The sequence below is a fragment of the Ceratotherium simum genome, chromosome 2, assembly GCF_057802395.1.
Source record: "Ceratotherium simum simum isolate JZ-2026a chromosome 2, ASM5780239v1, whole genome shotgun sequence".
In the NCBI taxonomy this organism is placed as follows: domain Eukaryota; kingdom Metazoa; phylum Chordata; class Mammalia; order Perissodactyla; family Rhinocerotidae; genus Ceratotherium; species Ceratotherium simum.
Window position 1 is genome coordinate 18519281 of NC_141901.1, and position 19612 is coordinate 18538892.

General features: G+C 41.7%; 1 protein-coding gene and 1 long non-coding RNA gene across 7 annotated transcripts in view; one reads left to right on the forward strand and one right to left on the reverse strand.

Moving 5' to 3' along the window:
• Positions 1-134: 134 nt before the first annotated feature.
• On the reverse strand, positions 135-11910 carry LOC147917765 (uncharacterized). The gene is made up of 3 exons (XR_015554211.1): positions 11771-11910; positions 9030-9142; positions 135-2927 (listed from the first exon to the last, which is right to left on the reverse strand). It is a non-coding gene; the product is annotated as an uncharacterized LOC147917765 (long non-coding RNA).
• Positions 11798-19612, forward strand: part of SMG7 (SMG7 nonsense mediated mRNA decay factor) — an 82951-nt gene continuing 75136 nt past the window's right edge. For 2 of the 6 annotated variants that reach the window (XM_014783359.2, XM_014783358.2), the window contains exon 1: positions 11898-11937. Coding sequence is in view for 1 of the 6 variants with exons in the window: in XM_014783357.2 (XP_014638843.1) it covers positions 11909-11937 (29 nt within the window). In the remaining 5 variants the exon portion in view is untranslated. Of the gene's footprint in view, positions 11938-19612 lie in introns of all 6 variants that reach the window. The other 4 variants (XM_014783357.2, XM_087438813.1, XM_014783356.2 and 1 more) reach the window with 4 other exon arrangements.

Sequence of the window (19612 nt, forward strand, 5' to 3'; positions counted from 1 at the left end):
ACGACAAAAACTTACACATTAAAAAATAAAAATTAAAAATTGCCAAGAAGTTCTATCCAGCTAACCACATAACTATGAAATAAAACAAACAGTAATCGAATTACAAGAAAAAAGTAAGTAGATCAACAACTATATTGGGAATTTTTCATATATCTTTATTAGAAACTCACAGATCAATTAAACAAAAACTAAGTTGAGAGGTTGGCTAATATTTTTAGTGTTAATTTGCCTTGTGTGCAAATTACAATTTGTAGCTCATCTTAAGCGGTAGCTTTATCTTTCTACCTACTCCACCCCAATCCTGTCTTAGGGTAGCCTCCACGTAGATCCCGAGTCCAGAACTAGGTGTCTCAGGACTCTGTCCCTCAGGGATATTGGGGAAGATAGCAGATCTGTCTATGGAGCCAGAAAGCAGATTGGCACAAGTCTTGTATACAGTGATTTCTCTGCTTCCTTCTACTACCACAGATGAGCAGGGGGTTTTGTTTGTCTGTTTTGTTTTTTAAACTCTAGCTCAGGGTGAAGTCATAGCTTTTCCCAAATCCCAGTTTCACAATGAGCCTGACTAAGCTGCCATACCCTGTATAGGGTGCTGTTGATCTCCATGACTCTGAAGGAGTCAAACTCAAAGCCAACTTCACCTGCTTCCAGACACAGAAGACCATCAGGGCCACAGCGCTAGCCCCACTAAACCCACTAAGAGTTGCGTTGCTCTATCATTTCAGATGCCCAGAGATGACTATCTTTTTAATGAACCCAGAGATGTCTTGCAATTTAAAAAAAAAAATCTTTTTATGATTGAAGTTCTTGGAGAAGATGTAGAAATTCAAAGCGTGAGCTCACAATACCGTTTTGCCTATTTTCCTGTGCCATCTGGATGTGAGGAACTCTGTGGACTTGCCACCTTCTTTGGCTTTACTCAGTAATGGGGATTGTGGTTTCTTCTCTTCTCAATGCCAGAAACCTATTTAGAATCTCCAGAAATCTCCTCAGGGCCCCTGGCTTGGGGTGGGAGGTAGAGTACCAAGTCTGCTTGTTTCTTGCTCTCCTCTCTGATATTCTATACACACCAATTAGAGGAATTTTTTATATATTCTGGTGCTGAAAGCCTTACTCTTAAACCATCAGTCTTTGTCCTGAATTCCTCAGAGTCTACGCAACTTTGTAACCTTAAGTTTTGAAATCCAAAAGGACAAGGGATAAAAGAAAACATGGGAGGCGGGGAGGAAAACTCCACAATTACAATCTCAGGATTATTCTACCAGAAAGAGATTTCCCTCTCTGCACTCGTGTCCTGAAAATCTATCTTCTCCAATTTCCTCAGAAGTCACATTCCTATCTACTTAGCCTCTCATCTGTTATTTTTCTATCCTGGATTCTTTCCTGCTTAAGTCTCTCACCTCTTTATGGGACAGAATCTCTCCTAGCTCTCTCATTTCATAGGCAAGCTTTCTGAAACCACTCAAGTATCTTTAATTACCATCTACATGCTGATGTCTCCAGAATCTACAACTCTGGTCAGATTTCTCTCGAGTTCTCTAGATCCACAAGATCTCTTAATCCCAGACAACTGCAGTTCAACCTGTCCAAAACAAATTCATTACCTACACATCCACACATCTCTCCAAACTATTTCTTCTCTTATGTTTTATATTTTCATCCAGTTTCCCAGGCAGAAACCTGAGAGTCTCCTTGATTTCTTCCTCTCCTTCCTTCACATCCAATAAGTGACCAAGTCCTGCCATATATTTCCACTTATGGAATTTTTATAGCCAAGCATTTATGAAATATCCCTAGAGCCATAGCAGTATAATGAATTAAAGATGAGGTTAAGGTAGCAGAATAAAAAAAATTAAAATGTCATTGGATTCAAGGTAAAAATAGTTTCGGTAAAGAAAACATGATTAGTATCGCCCAATGGAACAGAAAGTTTGAAAGAATAAAAACTTACAAGATTAAGAGAGATTGTTAGATTTAGTTAGAAGGCTCCTGGTGATCTCAAGATCACTTGAGGGGTAAAGAGGACTTTCTGCAGAGTATATAGTAGTTTAACAACTGTCTGGACTGCACTATCTTGTACCGTTTTGTTTTAAATGATTTTTTTTTTTTAATTTTATTTATTTATTTACTTTTTCCCCCAAAGCCCCAGTAGATAGTTGTATGTCATAGTTGCACATCCTTCTAGTTGCTGTATGTGGGACGCAGCCTCAGCATGGCCGGAGAAGCGGTGTGTCGGTGCACGCCCGGGATCCGAACCTGGGCCGCCAGCAGTGGAGCGCAAGCACTTAACCACTAAGCCACGGGGCTGGCCCTAAATGATGTTTTCACTCTTATCAGAGTAGGGAGACGTTCCATTTTGTACCTACAGGCCAAATTCAAATGACACATTTTGTTTTGGAGAATATGAGTCTTCAAAATGGCAATTCAAAATGGCTGGTGTATACCAGCCTCCTTGAACAGGGTCGTTAAATGGAATCATCTCCAACTGTCACAGATTATAGGCAGAAAGACCCATGGATGTCCCATTCAGAAGACAGAGATTGCTGAGTCTGGAAGTATATTTCAGAGGTTGTCAAGTTCCTTTGTTGTTTTTAAGACAGACAGGGGATCTTGTCTCTTCTTAATCTCTCTCATGGAGAGTAGATTCTAATAGATAGGCGTCTAACAACTATTACTACCACCAGGCAGTGTGCTTCTTTGCTCATCCATCTCTTCTTTCTTTTCCTTCAGACTTCATGGTTTTCTTTTTTCTTTTTCTCTTTCCCTATTCTTGCTTCTTTCTCAGTTCAGTTTTCCTGCCTCTCTTTTTCTTCTTCACCCATAAATAGGAAAAGAAAAAAAAAAAGCAAATGTTGAGGTTCCTGACTGGTCACATTCCAGAGAAATGAGGAAATTCTTATATCATTGGGAGGGGTCAAGGGTGTGACCTAAAGTCGAGGGAAGAGGAGAAGAGAATTATAAAGGTAAGAGAAGGCCAAAGGTTAATTAAAGGTTAAATTTTAGACTTTTATTACTTAAAATGATTCTGTGAATCTCATCTAGGGCATTTTATCTTCCTTAGGCTGTGATGGTTCCCAGTAGATCCAAAATTACCAAAGAGGGTCAGTAATGACGTATTCAAAGATGATCACCCTCATCAGTTTTTGTTTGTACAGAAGTATCAGTACTTGATATTGCACTAGAGTGAGCCTTAGGAAATGCCTTAGGAATTGCCTATAATAAGATATTTTTTCAATCATCAGGATGTGAAAAGCTATTACATTGATCTTTAATCTATTTCCTTTTCAATTTCCAATGTTACTTTCAGGCTCCTGTACTGTGGCAGATGGGTCAGATATTCTTTAAAAACAATGACAAACAATGAAACTCCTAACAACAACAACAATAAAATCTATTTTACTGTTTGGTTAGTGGGAGATACTGAAAAATATAAGAAATAAAAGCTGCCCATAAATAGTTCTCCTCACAGAAATAACTGCTATTAATATTTTATTGTATTTCTGACCATTTTCTATGCAATTCTATTTCATAGTTACACTTTATATATATAGTTTTGTATCTTTCAGGCATATTTTAGTCTAGAATACTTTTAGCCATGGTTTTCCATCACTTTTCTGGCCAGTTGAACTGTATATATTCCTTTTCCCTCTGGGGAATAGAATTTGAAAAAGTAAACTCTGCAAAATCTTATTCTGAAGGACTTTATAGTTGTCTGGGACACTTAAGTGCATTATCTGCATGTCTGCACGTGATCTCAAGGTGGAATGGTTCCAAAGATCTCTACCACAGATGTATCACCCTATAATATAACTGCTCCTTTACATAATTCTCCTCTAAATTTTAAACTCTGAGAGCAAGACTGTATGGTTCACCACTTGCACCCCAGTGTCTAGCAAATGACCCAATACATAGAAAATTCTCAATTTATTTTTGACGACTGACTGACTGAATGAATAAATAACTAAATACTAAAATTCTAGAGGATTCATAATTCATCAAGCTTTGTCCTTAGTATCAGGATATATCCAGATTAAGGTTGCCAGAAGTAAAGTATTGATTTAGATTTATATTCGTCTTGAAAGAGCAGAGAGAGATAGGAACTGATCATTAGTTGAACATTCCCTATAGATCCTAAACTCTTAACTCTACCTAAGATTCCTACTGTGCTTTAATGCTAAAATTTGGCTATCCCACAAATACTTATAGAAAATTAATTTCAACTTCTTTCTACAGCTAATAACCATGCATGTCCTCTTGTACAAAGGACTGGATCACTTAGGGTACCATAACAGAAAGCTTATAGCCAATGGTTGAGAGAGAGCAAGAGAGTAAGAGAGAGCGAGCCAGAGAGCCTTCCAGAGAAGTTAACTTGAAAGAGGGCAGGGGAAAGCAAAAGCAGCTGGCTTTGCTTCTTATGAGCCTCCTTATCCTCTTCAGCTTTGACAGATCTTGGATCTCATCTCATTCAAACACCAAACTGCTAATGAACTGAGACATCCTCTGTAAGTGGACGAAAGCTGTTTTCTCTCTTGCCAATTTATACTTGGTCATATGATACAACCGGTCATATGGTTTTCAGGCAGTGTGCTGTGTACCTCTCTCTCTACAAATGCAATTCTACAACATTTTGTGTTTGTTTTTTTACGACAAGTTTAAGCTACATTGATTTGACTGTGAAGTTGATTGTGTGAAGCTCTGATTCACCCTATATGCATAATAAGGCAGCACCACCTGCTGAGTGCCTACTAAGTGCCTGGAGCCTTGGTATGTTACATATGTTATCTAAGTGAACTTGGAGAACCTGCCTCCATAAACATAATTTGAATATCTCATTTACTGTGAAATGGCATATGGCCCTTTCCTTAAGAAACTTACATTCAATTTATTTAGCCCCATCTCATTAGAGGAGAAAAAAAATAATAAAACTAGAATTTATAAACACTTTTTTGGTGAGAAATACAAAAATCACTGAGCTTTCCATTCTACACTCTGATCCAATTTTCTTTCTGAATTTTTAAATCTAAGTTTTCCATCCTATTTTCCAATTAGCTGATAGCCTCTCTTCTCTCTTGCTCTCCTCCCCCAGCAGTGTGTTCTTCTTTTGCCACATAATAAAAGGGTTAATTGCTTCCCCTATTCCCAAGTTAGAAAACATAAAAGTTAAATAAAAATGATTTGGACATGAAGACTTTTTTTTCCTACATTGAAGTATGAGACTCTTGTGGGATAACTGATGAGTTATCCATAATCTTATAAGAGTGTTCTTCACTCATTGCCTAAGTAAATTTCATTTAATTAAAACTTTCATCTTGTTAAATATAATAGCAGATTTCAATTCCCCAGATAGGTTGAAGGCCCATGAAATAGGTTGAAGGTCCACTAAAGTTCTTTTCTTATTGCTTAGGGATTACTTCCATGTTCTGTAGTAATGTGGTCAGGAATTTTAAGCATTTATATGAAAGTTATGGTCCAAATTTCTATTTTTTTCCCTAAGATTAATTGATTCAACAAACATTTATCGAGTACCCCTTGTATCAAGCACCTTGCTGGGGGAGTGATAAGACAGGAGTGAGCAAAACAGGCACATGCCTGCCCTTACAGGGCTTACTGCCAACTGGAGACAACAGACATTGAACAAAGAATTACAAATATGACAAATGCCAGGAAGGAGAGGTCAGGGTGCTATGGGAATATGTAATAGGTATAGCTAACCTAGCCTGATTGGGATGGGGGTGGAGAAGATTTTTCCAAAAAGTTCAAGTTTAGGCTTGAAGCATAAGAAAGGGAGAAGAGCAGTCTAGGGAGAAAAATTATCTAGATAAAAGAGCAGCTTGTCTAAAGGCTCTGAGGAGAAAAGCACACTGCCTATTCAAGGACCTAAGAGAAAGTCACTGTGGCTAGAGGGGTGATGCCAGGAAATGTTAGAGAAGAGGCAGGCAAGGACCAGATCACATAGGTCATCCTAAGGACTGGGGACTTTCTTCTAAGAGCGATGGAAAGCCAACGGAGAATTTAAGCCAGGAAATAAAAATTTTAGAAAAGCTTAATATGGTCAAAATGTGGAATATAAGAATATATTAATTTACTATTTAATTTGTTCTGGAATGTGCTCTTGTATCTCATAATCCAATGATATTAGTGATTTTTATAAATATAGGACAAATTATCTTGGTTTCTGATAGGCAGAATTTTTCTGAGAATAAAAAAGACCCTAGGATAGTTAAGCAAAGCAGAACAGTACTTGGGTACATATCCTTAGTATGCCTTCAAGGGACAAACGTATATCCTGAGTTTCTTTACTTTTCATCTATATCACGTTTTAACTTGGTTGCAAATGGAGGTGGTAAAATAATAAAGGCAGAGAAAGGAGGAAGGTGTGCATGTATGTGCACACGTGGTTTCCCATGCTTTTGAAGAGCAGATTTATGACAATGATTATGAGTATCACATTCTCTATGCTTAAAAATAGTAGTCTACCCTACAGAAATTAGGAAAGTGGAGAGTACAAAATATTAAAAGATTTTTTTCTTTTAGTTGGATGTTTTAGGAAAAAAACGGCAGCCTCTGGGTAATACAACAGATTTTGACATGAAATATGTTGATTTTAGACAAGGGACCCCAAGGTGGCTTCAGTAGTACTGTGCTTGGAGTAGTAAAGAGATCCATGAACACTAAGGTTCTTGGACAATATAGAGTATAAGAGGCTAAGGTTTCAATATTCTTTTTTTTTTTTTTTGCGAGGAAGATCAGCCCTGAGCTAACATCCCTGCCAATCCTCCTCCCTTTGCCAAGGAAGACCGACCCTGAGCTAACATCCCTGCCCATCTTCCTCCACTTTATGTGGGATGCCACCACAGCATGGCCTGACAAGCGGTGCGTTGGTGTGCGGCCGGCATCTGAACCCGCGCCGCCAGCAGCGGAGCGCGCGCACTTAACCGCTACGCCACGGGGCCGGCCCCACAATATTCTTTTTTAATATTCGTCGGTCTACCCTATGAGCATTTCTTCTTGTCTTCTCCAGATGGTCTGTGTCCATTAAATTAGCAGATAAGATTTTAAGGTGCGGATCTTTCCCAGAAGTGTTTTCTTATTGGGAGTTGGGAGAAATTCTTGAAGATTAATAAGGTCTCCCTTAGTAAATATTAAGAAAATGGAGAAGGAGAGAGAGTTCTGACCACCATTCTCTATCACCTCACTGTCTCCCAGACCAAAAGTTGCTTCTCTGGGGTCTTGAACTGCAGTGCTTGCTGACCGTTCTTCAGGCTCAGTGACTCCCTCTTAGGAGTGAATAAATAAATATACACTTGGCGAACTGTTTGATAAAGGCTGCTGACCTTTGGTCTACGAAATCTTGAGCAACAGGAGACCTGAGATGAACTGTCCATTTGTATCTGACTCGATATTTGAAGAGAATGAATCACTCACTTGATTGAATCACTTAGCTCCATGGCCTGAGGTGTGGTACTAAAGAGAGCATGGGCCAGCTTCACACACATTGTGTACTTAAGGACTGCAATTGATAAATCCTTCTCATCAAAATAGAAACACATCTATTAAGTACCTAATTGTGCACATGATTTGGAAACATTCAGAATATGTAGGCTAAATATGAAAATAAATTAGTGCTTGTTAAGATTCCATGAAACAGGTAAGATGTCTATTATTATAAAAAGGGAGGAGGCTTGCTATGTATCAGTTGTCAGGTTACCAAAGCTCTGGGTAAATTTGATAGCAATGTTCAGAGTAGCTTCTCAGCAAATACCTGGTGTCTGATTGAAACCCAGCCACTTGGTTTACTTGGGCAGAAATGTAGTTATATTAGGTTGTTTTTAGTGACATAAGGTTTTTAAAAAGTTTCAACCCTCTAGAATCTGACTCCTAATGTCCTGATATTGTATTCTTTTCTGTAATCTGAGTCATGGATGAAGAAATCTATCTTCTAGCACTGAATGAGAATAGATGTGGGTATGTGGTGAGACCTATGAGTATTATAGATAAAGACTAGATAAATTATTATATATATTTATTTATTTATTTTTTTTTTTAAAGCACACCTTCTTCTTTTTTTTTTTTTTTTTTTTAAAGATTTTATTTATTTTATTTTTTTCCCCCCAAAGCCCCAGTAGATAGTTGTATGTCATAGCTGCACATCCTTCTAGTTGCTGTATGTGGGACTCGGCCTCAGGATGGACGGAGAAGTGGTGCCTCGATGCGCACCCGGGATCCGAACCCAGGCCACCAGCATCGCAGCGCGCACACTTAACCACCAAGCCACAGGGCCGGCCCGATAAATTATTATTTAAAAAAATAACTTTATGCTGCAGTAGTTCTAAATCATTCATTTTAGCTTGATATAAAAGAGCAAGAGGGCAAAAAGAAAATTAACATTTATCAAGAGCCAGTGTTGTATGTCAGGCACTCACATACTCAGTCATATATATCATCATTAAAGTTCACAGGAAGCCTGTAGTAGGTAAGGTTTCCATTTTGCTCAAGGAAGAAACTGAAGTTCAGAGACTGAGATGGCAGAGTTGGAATGCACACTCGGGTCTGCTAGCTTATGATCTTTCCTTAAAATCATTTAGGCACAAACTGAACAACTTACAATCATGTAGGATTAAACAAAGTGAGACAGCTTTACCTCTTTAATTTCTTTCGGTTTAGATAATCTATATCTACCAGGGAAAAAGTGAATAAAATCTATTGCAGAAAGACGCTTGTATTCTAAAAATCTGTTGATGAGGGGGGCCGTAGAAAGAGATGAGATTTCGAAAATGTACATTAAGCAATATGTAAATTCTGGGTCATAATTTTTCTGAGTCCTATTGATTTTTGAAAGTTATTTTCACATAAGGGCATCAATCTCTTATAACCTTTAAAATGTAAATGTTACTAGTTCTATCTAGTTTATAGGGACATTGTAAAGCTATTGAAGAATCTTATAAAATTCTTAGGAAAGCTGCTATAAAATACAAAGATTATTTATATTTCTCACCCTCATCTGTGTACCTAAAGTACTTTGTTCTTACCTTAATTACTGCACCCATAATATTGCATCCTAATCATTTCTCTACTCTGGTATCTCTTCCAGAAGCTTGGTTCCTCCAAGACAGGGACTATGTCTCTTTCACTATGACAGTGCCTGAAATATAATAAGTGCTCAGTAAATGTTTATTGATTAAACAACACAACAAAAGGATTCATCATTCTGATCCCAGGTTCCTTATTTCCAAAATGAGAAGATAGTAATATTTTCCCAGACTGCTTATCAGGAGTGTCATAATATATGCTCATATACTGTTTATACTGGAGATATGAGCCACAGACATAAAAGGTGTTATGATGATGATGATTAAGGGACTAATTATTTTACATAACAAAGTTTTTATTCTGGCTAAAATCATTTTAAAAATCTAATAATAAATTTCAGGAAAGAAATGTAGGGCATTTTAGGGAATATGTAGTACTAATCTCCAGCCTTGGGCTCTTTCGGGGTTGAAGGAAAAGCAGGATCCTACACCAGGGATGAGAACAATCTCTCACTAGGTGGCTCTCTTTCCCGCAAGTGGGCGAACCCTTGGTGCAGCGATGATAGGGAGCATTGTACAGCTGCAACCACCGCGCGTCACCCGGCCATAACAGTAGGCGTTTGCAGCGGGTGGGGCATAGTTCAGTTTCTGTTTCCTTAATGATACTCTGTCCTTAGAATTTATTTCAAAGTAGCCTGTACTTTCATTTCCTCCAAATTTATACATGATACTCCAAACAGACACCGGTCCAGTCTTTCAATTGTTGCAACTTCAGGGAAGGATGTTGAAAGCGCCTGTTCACCTAGCATGGAAAACAGCAGGAATCCAGGTACCCAAATGGAGCGGAACCAAAATAGCCCATTAAAATCCTGATTTTTAAGTATCCAGTGAGGGCTGTTTTATACCGTTACATATCCTGAAGTATTTTGTGACAGCTGCTTAAACGATTCCCTAATACGAATCGAAAATATAATTTGTAAAATGTCAAATAATTCCTTCAAATCATTAGGATGACGATTTCTCCAGCTACTTCTCATACACTCCATATTATTATTGACCCCATTCTTTACTCCTGCTTTTTAGCCCCAAACCGAACACAAAATACACACACTGGACATTCAAAAAGATTTGTTCTAAGAATGAAAATCCTTTTCCTAGACGCCTTTCATGGGAAAGTATCTATGTTTTTCTTGATACTGTTTTACCCAACACTTTCCTCTTCAACACAAAAGATACACAAATTCCAAAACCCTGCAGACCCATCAGAGAAGGAGGAAGTTTGCAGAGGAGGGAGGAACCTGGAGGTCTGCTTTTGATAATCTAGCGGGACCCCCAGGGGGTGGGGGTGGGGTGGGGCGGTGTCTCTGAGAGGGATGGCTATCGACAGCGTCTTGCCACGTCCTGGCTCTAAATGCTGGGAGACCACTTGTTAGCCTTCTAGGATGTGTTCCCACTCTCACTCTGGCCTCCCTGCGGCAGGAGGCGGCGCCAGAAGGCCACGCGGGGAACTCCGAGGAGGCTCGGTCGCCGAGGGTGTGTGTGGGGTGGGGTTTGGGGGATTTCTGTAAGGGGTCGACCCACCGGGAAAAGTCGGCTGTCCCTGTCGGCAGGAGAGGGATCGCGGCTGTCGTGTGCCGTTCTCCTCCCTCAGGGACCCCGTCCTGGCGGGATCCCGCCTCCCAGAGCCCGCGGCGGCTGTGGGGAAACCCCTCGCCCGCCTCGCCGCCTCGCGCCGCCGCCGCGCCCTCCCCGCTCCAGCCCGCCGCCTGCCAGCCTTTAGGCCTCTCCAAGCCCGGCCCTGACAGGAAACTATGAAGGTGGTTCCCGCCCGCAGGCGGGTGGAAAAGCCCACGGTGAATGCCTCGGGGTCTCCCCTATCGCTGCGGGAAGGGGAAAGGGAGGAGGAAATGAACTTCACCGCCCGGGAGAACTACCCGGATCCCCAACCTGGGGGAGGCCTTGGATGGAAGGGAAGCCAAGGGGGAACCTTGGGCACTTTCTCGAGAATCCATTAGCGCAGGGAGGGTCACCCTGTCCGCACACACTGGTTACTATGACAATACAACTACAGCCTCCGGTTGCCATGGCAGCTGCTTATCCAATCCGATTGGTTTCCTTTCTCTTCCTCCCTGGGCTCCACCCCATACCCTCCACAGTCTCCCAGCGTGCAGAGGGAGGGGCCGCAGAAAAGAGGAGGGGGTCCTTAGCGTCATTCTCTAGGGCGCAAAGGAAGACAAGAGTCGAGAGACTGGCGGGCGGAACTGTAGGAAGAAGGGGCGGCGTTTCCGGTAGGGAAGAGTGGAGGAGTGGAAAAAGGAAGAGAGAAATCGGGTGGAGTGGAAAGACGGGGGAAGATTTTGAGTGTAACTCCCAGTTGACTTGGGCTCGATGTTCCCAGTGAGGCTGGGGTTGCCCCCTCGCGCGGGAGGAGAGGGGTGGATTGGCCGCAAGCAGTCAAGCGCCTCCAGCGGGCAGCTCAGCAGCCGCATAGGCGCCGCACAGCTAGTTGGTCCCAAAAGGGTGCGCTACAGAGCGGCGGAAATCAACGGGAGGGACCGGCGCCGTTGAAATCTCGCGAGAGGAACCCTACTTCCTTTCTCCGCTTCTCCCTCCTCTTCCCCCCGCCCCCTTCCCGTTTCCCTCCCCCTTCCCCCTCCCGGGTCGGAGTGTCCCTGCGCCCCACGGGCCGGAGCAGCAGCGAGAGCAGCTTTCCCCGCTCCCTCCCCCTCGCCCTCACTCACCCCCACCCCCCCGCCAAGCGAGGAGGAGCCGGAGGAGAGGAAGATGGCGGCGGCCGCCAGCACCCGCGGGGCCGCGGGGCCGCTCCGAGGAGCCTGAGACACACACAGAGGCTTCGCGGGAAGACGCGGCGGCGGAGGATGAGCCTGCAGAGCGCGCAGTATCTCCGGTGAGTGCCGAGGTCGGCCCCGTCCGTGGGGGGAGCGGGCCGACGGTTGGGGCATGGAGCAGCAGACCCAGAGGTGCTCTGTCCGGGGTGGCGGGGGAGTTGCTGTGTCCTCTCCTTCCCGGGCAGGGAGGCGGGGGCTGCGAGGGGAGCCGCGGGAGGGGGCGGAGCGGGCACACACCTGGTGCCTGGCCCCCGCGGGCCGGGCGGAGTTCCAGCGAAGCCGGCTCACCTCGGTGCGAGGATGGAGGTTAGGGAAGTGGGAGAATATGTGTGCGCGCGCCCGGGGTCGCGGGCTCGCTGACGAGGGGTGGGGGAGGCGCCCGGGGAGGCGGCGGCGACCCCGAGTGGAGGTGGGTGTGGAGGAGTCTCATCCCGGTGGCGGGGAAAACGTGGTGTGGCGTGGGATTGGCTGGAGCGATGCGTGAGGAGAAGACGCGGTGGAAGTCTGCACACCTGGGGTGTGTGGGTGGCCGGGGAGGGAGGACCAGAAGAGGGGGAGACTGCAGGAAACTGGAGTTTGTTCTTCATTCTCGGGGTGGAAGTGCTGAGGAATAATGTCATCTGTAGTCAGTTGGTGGGGTGGGAGTAGGGCCATAAAGAGGGGGAGTGGATGAGGAAGTGAGGAAAGAGGGAGGTACTATGGACGGGATTGGGTTCCCCAGAAGAAACTGGGTTAGAATCAGTGTAGTCGGAACATACCATTGTGAGGGTCGTGTGCATTCACCAAGAGTGGTGTAAGGAACTTGTATGTCGGAGGTAGAGTGACTCATGGGTGCAGAGTATGTGTGAGTATGTGATTATGTCTGGGGTGAGGTGTGGGGGGCGATTGATACACATTTTAGGAGGGGAAGATGCAGACACATTGGAACCAAGTACCTGATGGTGAGAGTGTGTTGAATGGAAAGACTAGCTGTTGTGCAGCCAAGAAAGTTCCATAGAAGCAGAGTAAGCGCGTGGAGGGAGAGGTAAATGAGGGTCAAAGTCTTGATGACAGAGAAAAATAAGGTTGTTAGAGCCTGAGATTAATTGGGGAGTTGCTACTGCTTAGAAAAGGGGAAGGAAAACCTTAAAATGGGTCTCCTTTGTCTTTCAGGAGCAGAACTAAGAAAGGCAGGCTTATGGGAAGAAATTTTAAAAAGTAGTTTCATATCTTGTGGAGGAGGGATTTGGATGGGTTAGAAGTCTGAAATGAGCAGACAAGTCACTTTAGCTGTTTAGTGAAAGTATTGCTGTGTGAGTGGATCCCTATATGTATATTGCAAGAGAACGTATGTACTAAGTGACACATGAGGGTGGCTATTCTACTTCTGAAAGTAGTAGTAATTTTATTAAGCAGAGTGTGGAGAGGAGAGAATGATGAGACCTTTGAATTATGGTTGAATGCCTGAGTTTAACAGGGACAGGATCCACACAGCATGGGTGCCCAATGACAATAAGGTAGTTGGAATGATATCTGTATACCGAGGTCCTTTTTGTCTCTGTTATCCCTTTATTGTTGAACATATCAGATAAACTTAATAAATATAACTGGCAAAGATCTGTGGGATGCTGTAGAGGGGGGATATGGAAGCCATCAGGACAGTCCTTAATTTTAAAGAATTTGCGGTTGAGTATATATTAGGCAAATAAATTAATAACAGCACAGCATAAAATAAGGTAAGTATCATTAAAGATGCCAAGTGTTAGAGGAGTCCAAAGGCAGATTACCTGAGCAACTGGGGGAATCAGGAAGAGCTTCCTTTGTTCATTGCTCATTCATAGACTCGTGATTCATCAGTCATTTTGTTGATCACCAGTATGGGAGGCATTGTACCAACTGCTGAGAATAGAAAAGTAAGAACTCCACCCTCCTCTTACAGAGTTTACAGTTTGTTAGGCTTCAAGGAGAAATTGGCACTTAAAATGGACCTTAAGGATAAACAGTATCCTGACAGGTATGGATTGGGAAGAGGGGAATTCAAATGGAAGGAAACGGGAGCAGAGACATATGGATAGGGAGGTTGGGGATGGGGCAAGGTATTCAGTCCAGTTAAACAGAATATAGGGTGGTGCAGCTGGAAAAACTTAAGAGTTTTATAGCTTATTAAGTTTGACCCCTTCCTTTTACAGATGAGGAAAGTATAGCCCAAAGAAATTAAAATTGTTGAGGATCATATAGCTGGTATGCGGAAGCTCTGTAACTCAAATGTAGGTCCTCTAACTCCAAATTATCTATACTGTGCAACATGTCTGGGTTCATCCACTCTTTCCACAAATATATATTGAGAGCTTGCTATATTCCAGGCACTGAGGATACAGTGGTGAACAAAAGAGTGAACGTGGAAAGGTATATTATAGTGTAAGGATGCAATCAAACATATGAACAGATAAATATGTTCATCAGGTGGTAACAAGTACTAGGAAGAAAAATAAAGCAAGATAGGGATATGCTCTTTTATATAGACAAGGGATCAGGGAAAGCCTATTGATAAGGTGCTTGTCTTTGAGAGGGTCTTGAATATCATGATCTGTAGTTTGTAGTTAAAATGGGTGGACAATGGAGAATCTGAGATGATTTGTTTAGAAGGGAGTTTACATGTTCATAGCTATGAAGTTGGAAGATGAATCTGTTTAAGTGTAATGGTGGGCAGTTAGGGCCAGAAATAAGGTGGTGGCAGTGGTACTAGAAAAGTATGATGAAAAGCAGATTGAGAGAGTGGTGGTAATTTTAATGAGAAGATGTCTTGGCTTTGGGAGCCTTCTGTGTTACTGTATCTTATGTTTTGTAAATCAACATGGTAGGGAAGGCTTATCCTTAGGTTGTGGAGTCAGTGGTACACAGCTCAAGATGAATTTAATTCTCTGAGGAAGGGAGAAAAGAATAAGAATGAACACAGTGTTTAAATAACCTATATTTTCCAGCTAAAGTTGAACAGGCATGGGACCTAGAGTCCCTTAAAGATTCCTGAGAGCCAATCTTTTCTCAATCTTGCACATTTGTCCTAAGTAAATAAAGCAAGTCTTAAGGCTAATAGTAGTCTGGGACAGAGGTGGGGAGAGGTAATAAACAAAGGGTGCACCAGCCCAAAGTTCCCTCTTCCTCTTCAGATAATCATTCCATTTAAAGTCTGCTGTGGGGAGACTAGAGAATGTCTTCAGGGAAGCATCATGTTCACTTTCTTTTCTTTGATGAAAATGGAACCGTGGGTTTTTATAGACAGTTTGGGGAGGATGCTGCTTATTGCTGAATGAGTGTGGTTGAGGGTATAGTAGGTATTCTTTGTGACCTTGACTTTAGGCAGAGTTTTGTTGCCTACCTTTGTCAGTGGTGTAAGACGATGACTGGGCAATTTTTAAACTGCATAGCTGTAGATTTTCCCTCATGTAGATGAAAATTAGTTTTGTCTCAGCTGAATTAATTTGTTAGAGTAAATGAGCTGGGGTGTCTGGCATTGAAATGGTGGGGTGGTGACAAACCAGGGAGCAAGATGGCAGTTTCAGAAGAGTGAGAAATGAGGATACGAGGTAAGGAGCATCAGTAAAACTAAGAAAGGGAATTCAACATCAAGGAGACTAAATTAGTCTTGAGTTGTAGAAATGGAGCAGAGATGAAAGGAAAGAAAACCTATTCTCTGTATGGGAAAGAAGGTGATGTTCTGGGCAAGAAAGGATGATGAAATTTTTTGGTTAGAAGGGAAGTGTCATTTTTTTGAAATAGATTGACAAGACATATCCAAGTGAATAAATTAAGAATATCTTCTTACATTTTATAAAAATAAGAAATAGTCTTAAATATGGGGGTTTAAGATTCAATAACATTGGAAATTTATTACTCAAATTGAAGAAAAAATCAGTATTTTCTCTTTTGATTCATGACAAAATGGAAAGATTTTTAAAGACTTTTTGACACTTCTGTTGAGTAAAAGAAAAGGGTGTATTGAATATAGTTCATTTGATAAAGGTAGGAGAAGGGTGAGGAAAGGCCATAGATAAGAATGTAGGTGACGTATAATATCATGTTTTAAAAGAACAGCATTTGAAAGAATAGAAATGTGGAAATTAACACATCAAAGTTGAGAAAGCAGGGGTGAGGGAATTATTGGAGTACCAGACAGGGAAGACATCATCCAAGTTGTTTTGGAAGATGAGAAAGTAGAATAATCATAGCCATGGGGAATACCAGTCAGACAGGTCAAATCTGATTATAAAAGGTGACACAGGTGCCACTGAATGACATCTGCTGCTGTTGTGGGAGGCAGCTGTTCATACTTGGTGCTTCCTCCAACTTTCCTCTTTTCCTTCCTTCACTATTCTCTCTTTTTGTCTTTAATTTCTTTCTATGCTATAGTTTTTTCAGTGAGATCCACTTGAAGTTGATCCCTAGTGTTAGACCCCTTTACAGGAAAGGTCTACAAGTTGTCCGTTTTTTGTTAGAATTTTTTTGTGGGATACCTCTATTATTGAAGAAGCTGCATTCCAGTGGCATGCTTCTTTGTCAGAAACTTTGTTACCAGAGATAGAAATAATATAACAGCCACAAAGTTGTTTTCAAAGACAGCAGAAAAATGGTTGTCATTTATATACTAATTAAAATATCCTATATGTTATAAGGTAAAATGTGTCACTGTAAATCTTGGGACAGAGGGAGATAAAGGGAGGAGGGGATGAGGCTGGATAATGTAGCAGGCAGAGCCTTATCCTAGCCTGGGGAGAGGAACCGGGATGTTAGTGGGAGCATTTGGGAGGAATATGTATACTAAATAGGTTGGGCTGCAGTTTCTGGGTATTCACTGTCTCTAGAAGCTTCAAGAAATCCTATAGCACATACTAATATTAATTCACGTGTTCAAGAAGTCTTCTCCCGCCCCGCCCCCACCAACAGGATTTAAAAATAGCTTGGGTCCCAGAAAACCAGCCAAACATGGCTGATTTACCAAACATGGTAAAATTGTTTGAAAGAAATGACTTTCTCTTTAAGTCTAGTTTTTGTTGTAATGGTGTTCATAGCATTTTACCTGCTTAAATATTGACTGGGTAAATTATTTTGGCAGTTAATTTCTGTTTCCCTTGTGGTTTCAGTTGGATTCAAAATGTATACTTCCTGTCCCAGCCTGTTTCGTTGTTTTCTAACAGCTGCTGTGTTCTACCTTCATGGTAGATGAAGCAATTGCTAGTTTTTGTTTTGTTTTTTAAGATATGTAATAGTGAGATCTGGACCCACTAGTGTAGCAAGTTTCTCATGAGGCAATTTTGGGGCGGAGGGCGGTTCAGACTTCAAAAGGGCTAGTTTGATTCATAGTGGAGAAATATTGTTTGCAGCCTCCAACTACATCTTCAACCCTGGCTACCCTTTCAGTGTTGTTATTGGTGGCACGAACGAGCACCTGAATGTTTAGGTGGGTTCGTTTAACTGATTGATCTTGTTCCTATATCTTTCTGATAGTGGATTATTCATCTTTATGTGGGTATTTTGGCAGATGGTCATCACACAATGCCATTTAAGTTTTGTAATCAAGCTATATTTTAATTTAGTTTCTGATTTGTGGATAGACTTATCAATGGTCTAGGAGATGGTAACTAAGAAGGGCTAATCAGCAGTTACAGGGAATTACAGGAATGGAGTTTTGGCAAACATGTCACATGGTAAGTGAGAACTTGTAACCCATTCCTTTCTTGTTAGCATGTAAGTGGAGCTGCTTAGGAAGGTTGTTTTCACTCTCCCTTAGACCCAATTTTTAGTCAGTGGGAAGAGTAGGTGACTACTAATTGTTTAAGAAAATTTTAGGAGTCTCAGGTAGACAAGGTAGCAATTTTGTTTGGGTTTTTTTTTCCTTCTCTGCTTCATTTAGAACAGAGTTTCTTAACCTTGGCACTTAGACATTTTGGGACAAGTAATTCTTTGTTGTGGGGAACAGTCTTGTGCATGGTAAAATGTTTAGCAGCATCCATGGCCTCCACCCACTGGATGCCAGTATCATTCACCTCCATTTGTGACAACCAAAAATGTTTCCACACATTACTGAATGTTTCCTGTGGGTGCAGATTCACTCCCAGTTGAGAACCACTGATTTAGAAAATATGTATAGGAAAGATATATCGTATATGCACGGCATAGATTCATTTTCTTGTTTTCTCCTCCTTCAAGCTGCAGATTACTTCTTAGGCTCTCTTAGGTAGTAATTGGCTAGTTACCATGTTAGTCTTTACCCATAAAAACTTGTACATGTTCTAAATGTATTTTTTTGTGTGTGTGTGAGGAAGATCAGCCCTGAGCTAACTTCTGATGCCAATCCTCCTCTTTTTGCTGAGGAAGATTGACCCTGGGCTAACATCCGTGCCCATCTTCCTCTACGTTATATGGGACACTGCCACAGCATGGCTTGACAAGCAATGCATTGGTGCGCACCCGGGATCTGAACCTGTGAACCCTGGCCCGCCAAAGCAGAGCACGTGCACTTAACTGCTACGCCACTGGGCCAGCCCCAGAATGTATTTTGTTTTTAATCTGTGTTTTATTTTACTGGCAATTATTGAATACTTACTATGCGCAGACCACAATTCTAGAGTCTTTGCCTATGGGAAACTCAAAGATACTGGAGAAAGACATTTAAGTAACTGTAATAGCAGATGAACTGGTTAAGTGCTGTGATAGAGAAACAGAGGTACCGTGTGAGTATGGAGGAGGACTTTATTCCAGCAGAGGTAGAGGTGGAGTGAGGAAGTATCTTGGAGGAGGTGAGATTTGATCTGGATTTTGAAAGACGGATAGTACTTTTAAAAGTGGATGTTGTTGGGGCCGGCCCCGTGGCTTGGTGGTTAAGTGCGCGCGCTGCGATGCTGGTGGCCTGGGTTCGGATCCCGGGTGCACATCGAGGCACTGCTTCTCCGTCCATCCTGAGGCCGCGTCCCACATACAGCAACTAGAAGGATGTGCAACTGTGACATACAACTATCTACTGGGGATTTGGGGGGAAAAAATAAATAAATAAAATCTTTAAAAAAAAATAAAAAAAAAAAAATAAAAAAATAAAAGTGGATGTTGAGCAAATTGACGTTTTCAGGCAGGAGGAACATCTCATGTCTCCTTTATTCCAAATACATTTTTAAAAATTTCATTCACTCCCATTTAATACATGACATTAATATTCTGGCCAGGCCTTTATAAGTGTTTCTTAGATAGGGTAAGTTATGGACAGAGAAGTAGAGATGTGGAAGTCATAGTTCTGAAGACTTGATGGCTGGTATAGGTTTCAAAAAGAGAAAAGCAATTTGGGTAGATAGAGTCCTACAGAATCCCTTCCTTTACCTGTGCTCTTGATATATACCATTCCTCCAGAAACTTATTTCGGTTGTGCTGTCTCTCTTTTTTTTAGTCTTTTTTGATTATTCACTTTACTAATCTTTTCTTTTGTGGAGCAGTCTCAGTTTTCTCTTAAAAATCCTTTCCTTTTTTCCCTTTAAGCTCTGTCCTTCCTTACCTTTCTTTTATGGCTAACAATTTCGAGTTTGCCCTATACTATGTTTTTCCTCTTATTTACCATCGACTTTTCTTTAATCCCTTATAATCCAGCTATTTTTCCTTAGCACTTTATTGGAATTGGTATGTCCAAAGGTGCCAAAGACTTAATGGCCAAATTCATCAATTGATTATTTTCCTTTCTCTGTCACACACTTTTGTTTTCCTTTCTCTCTCTCT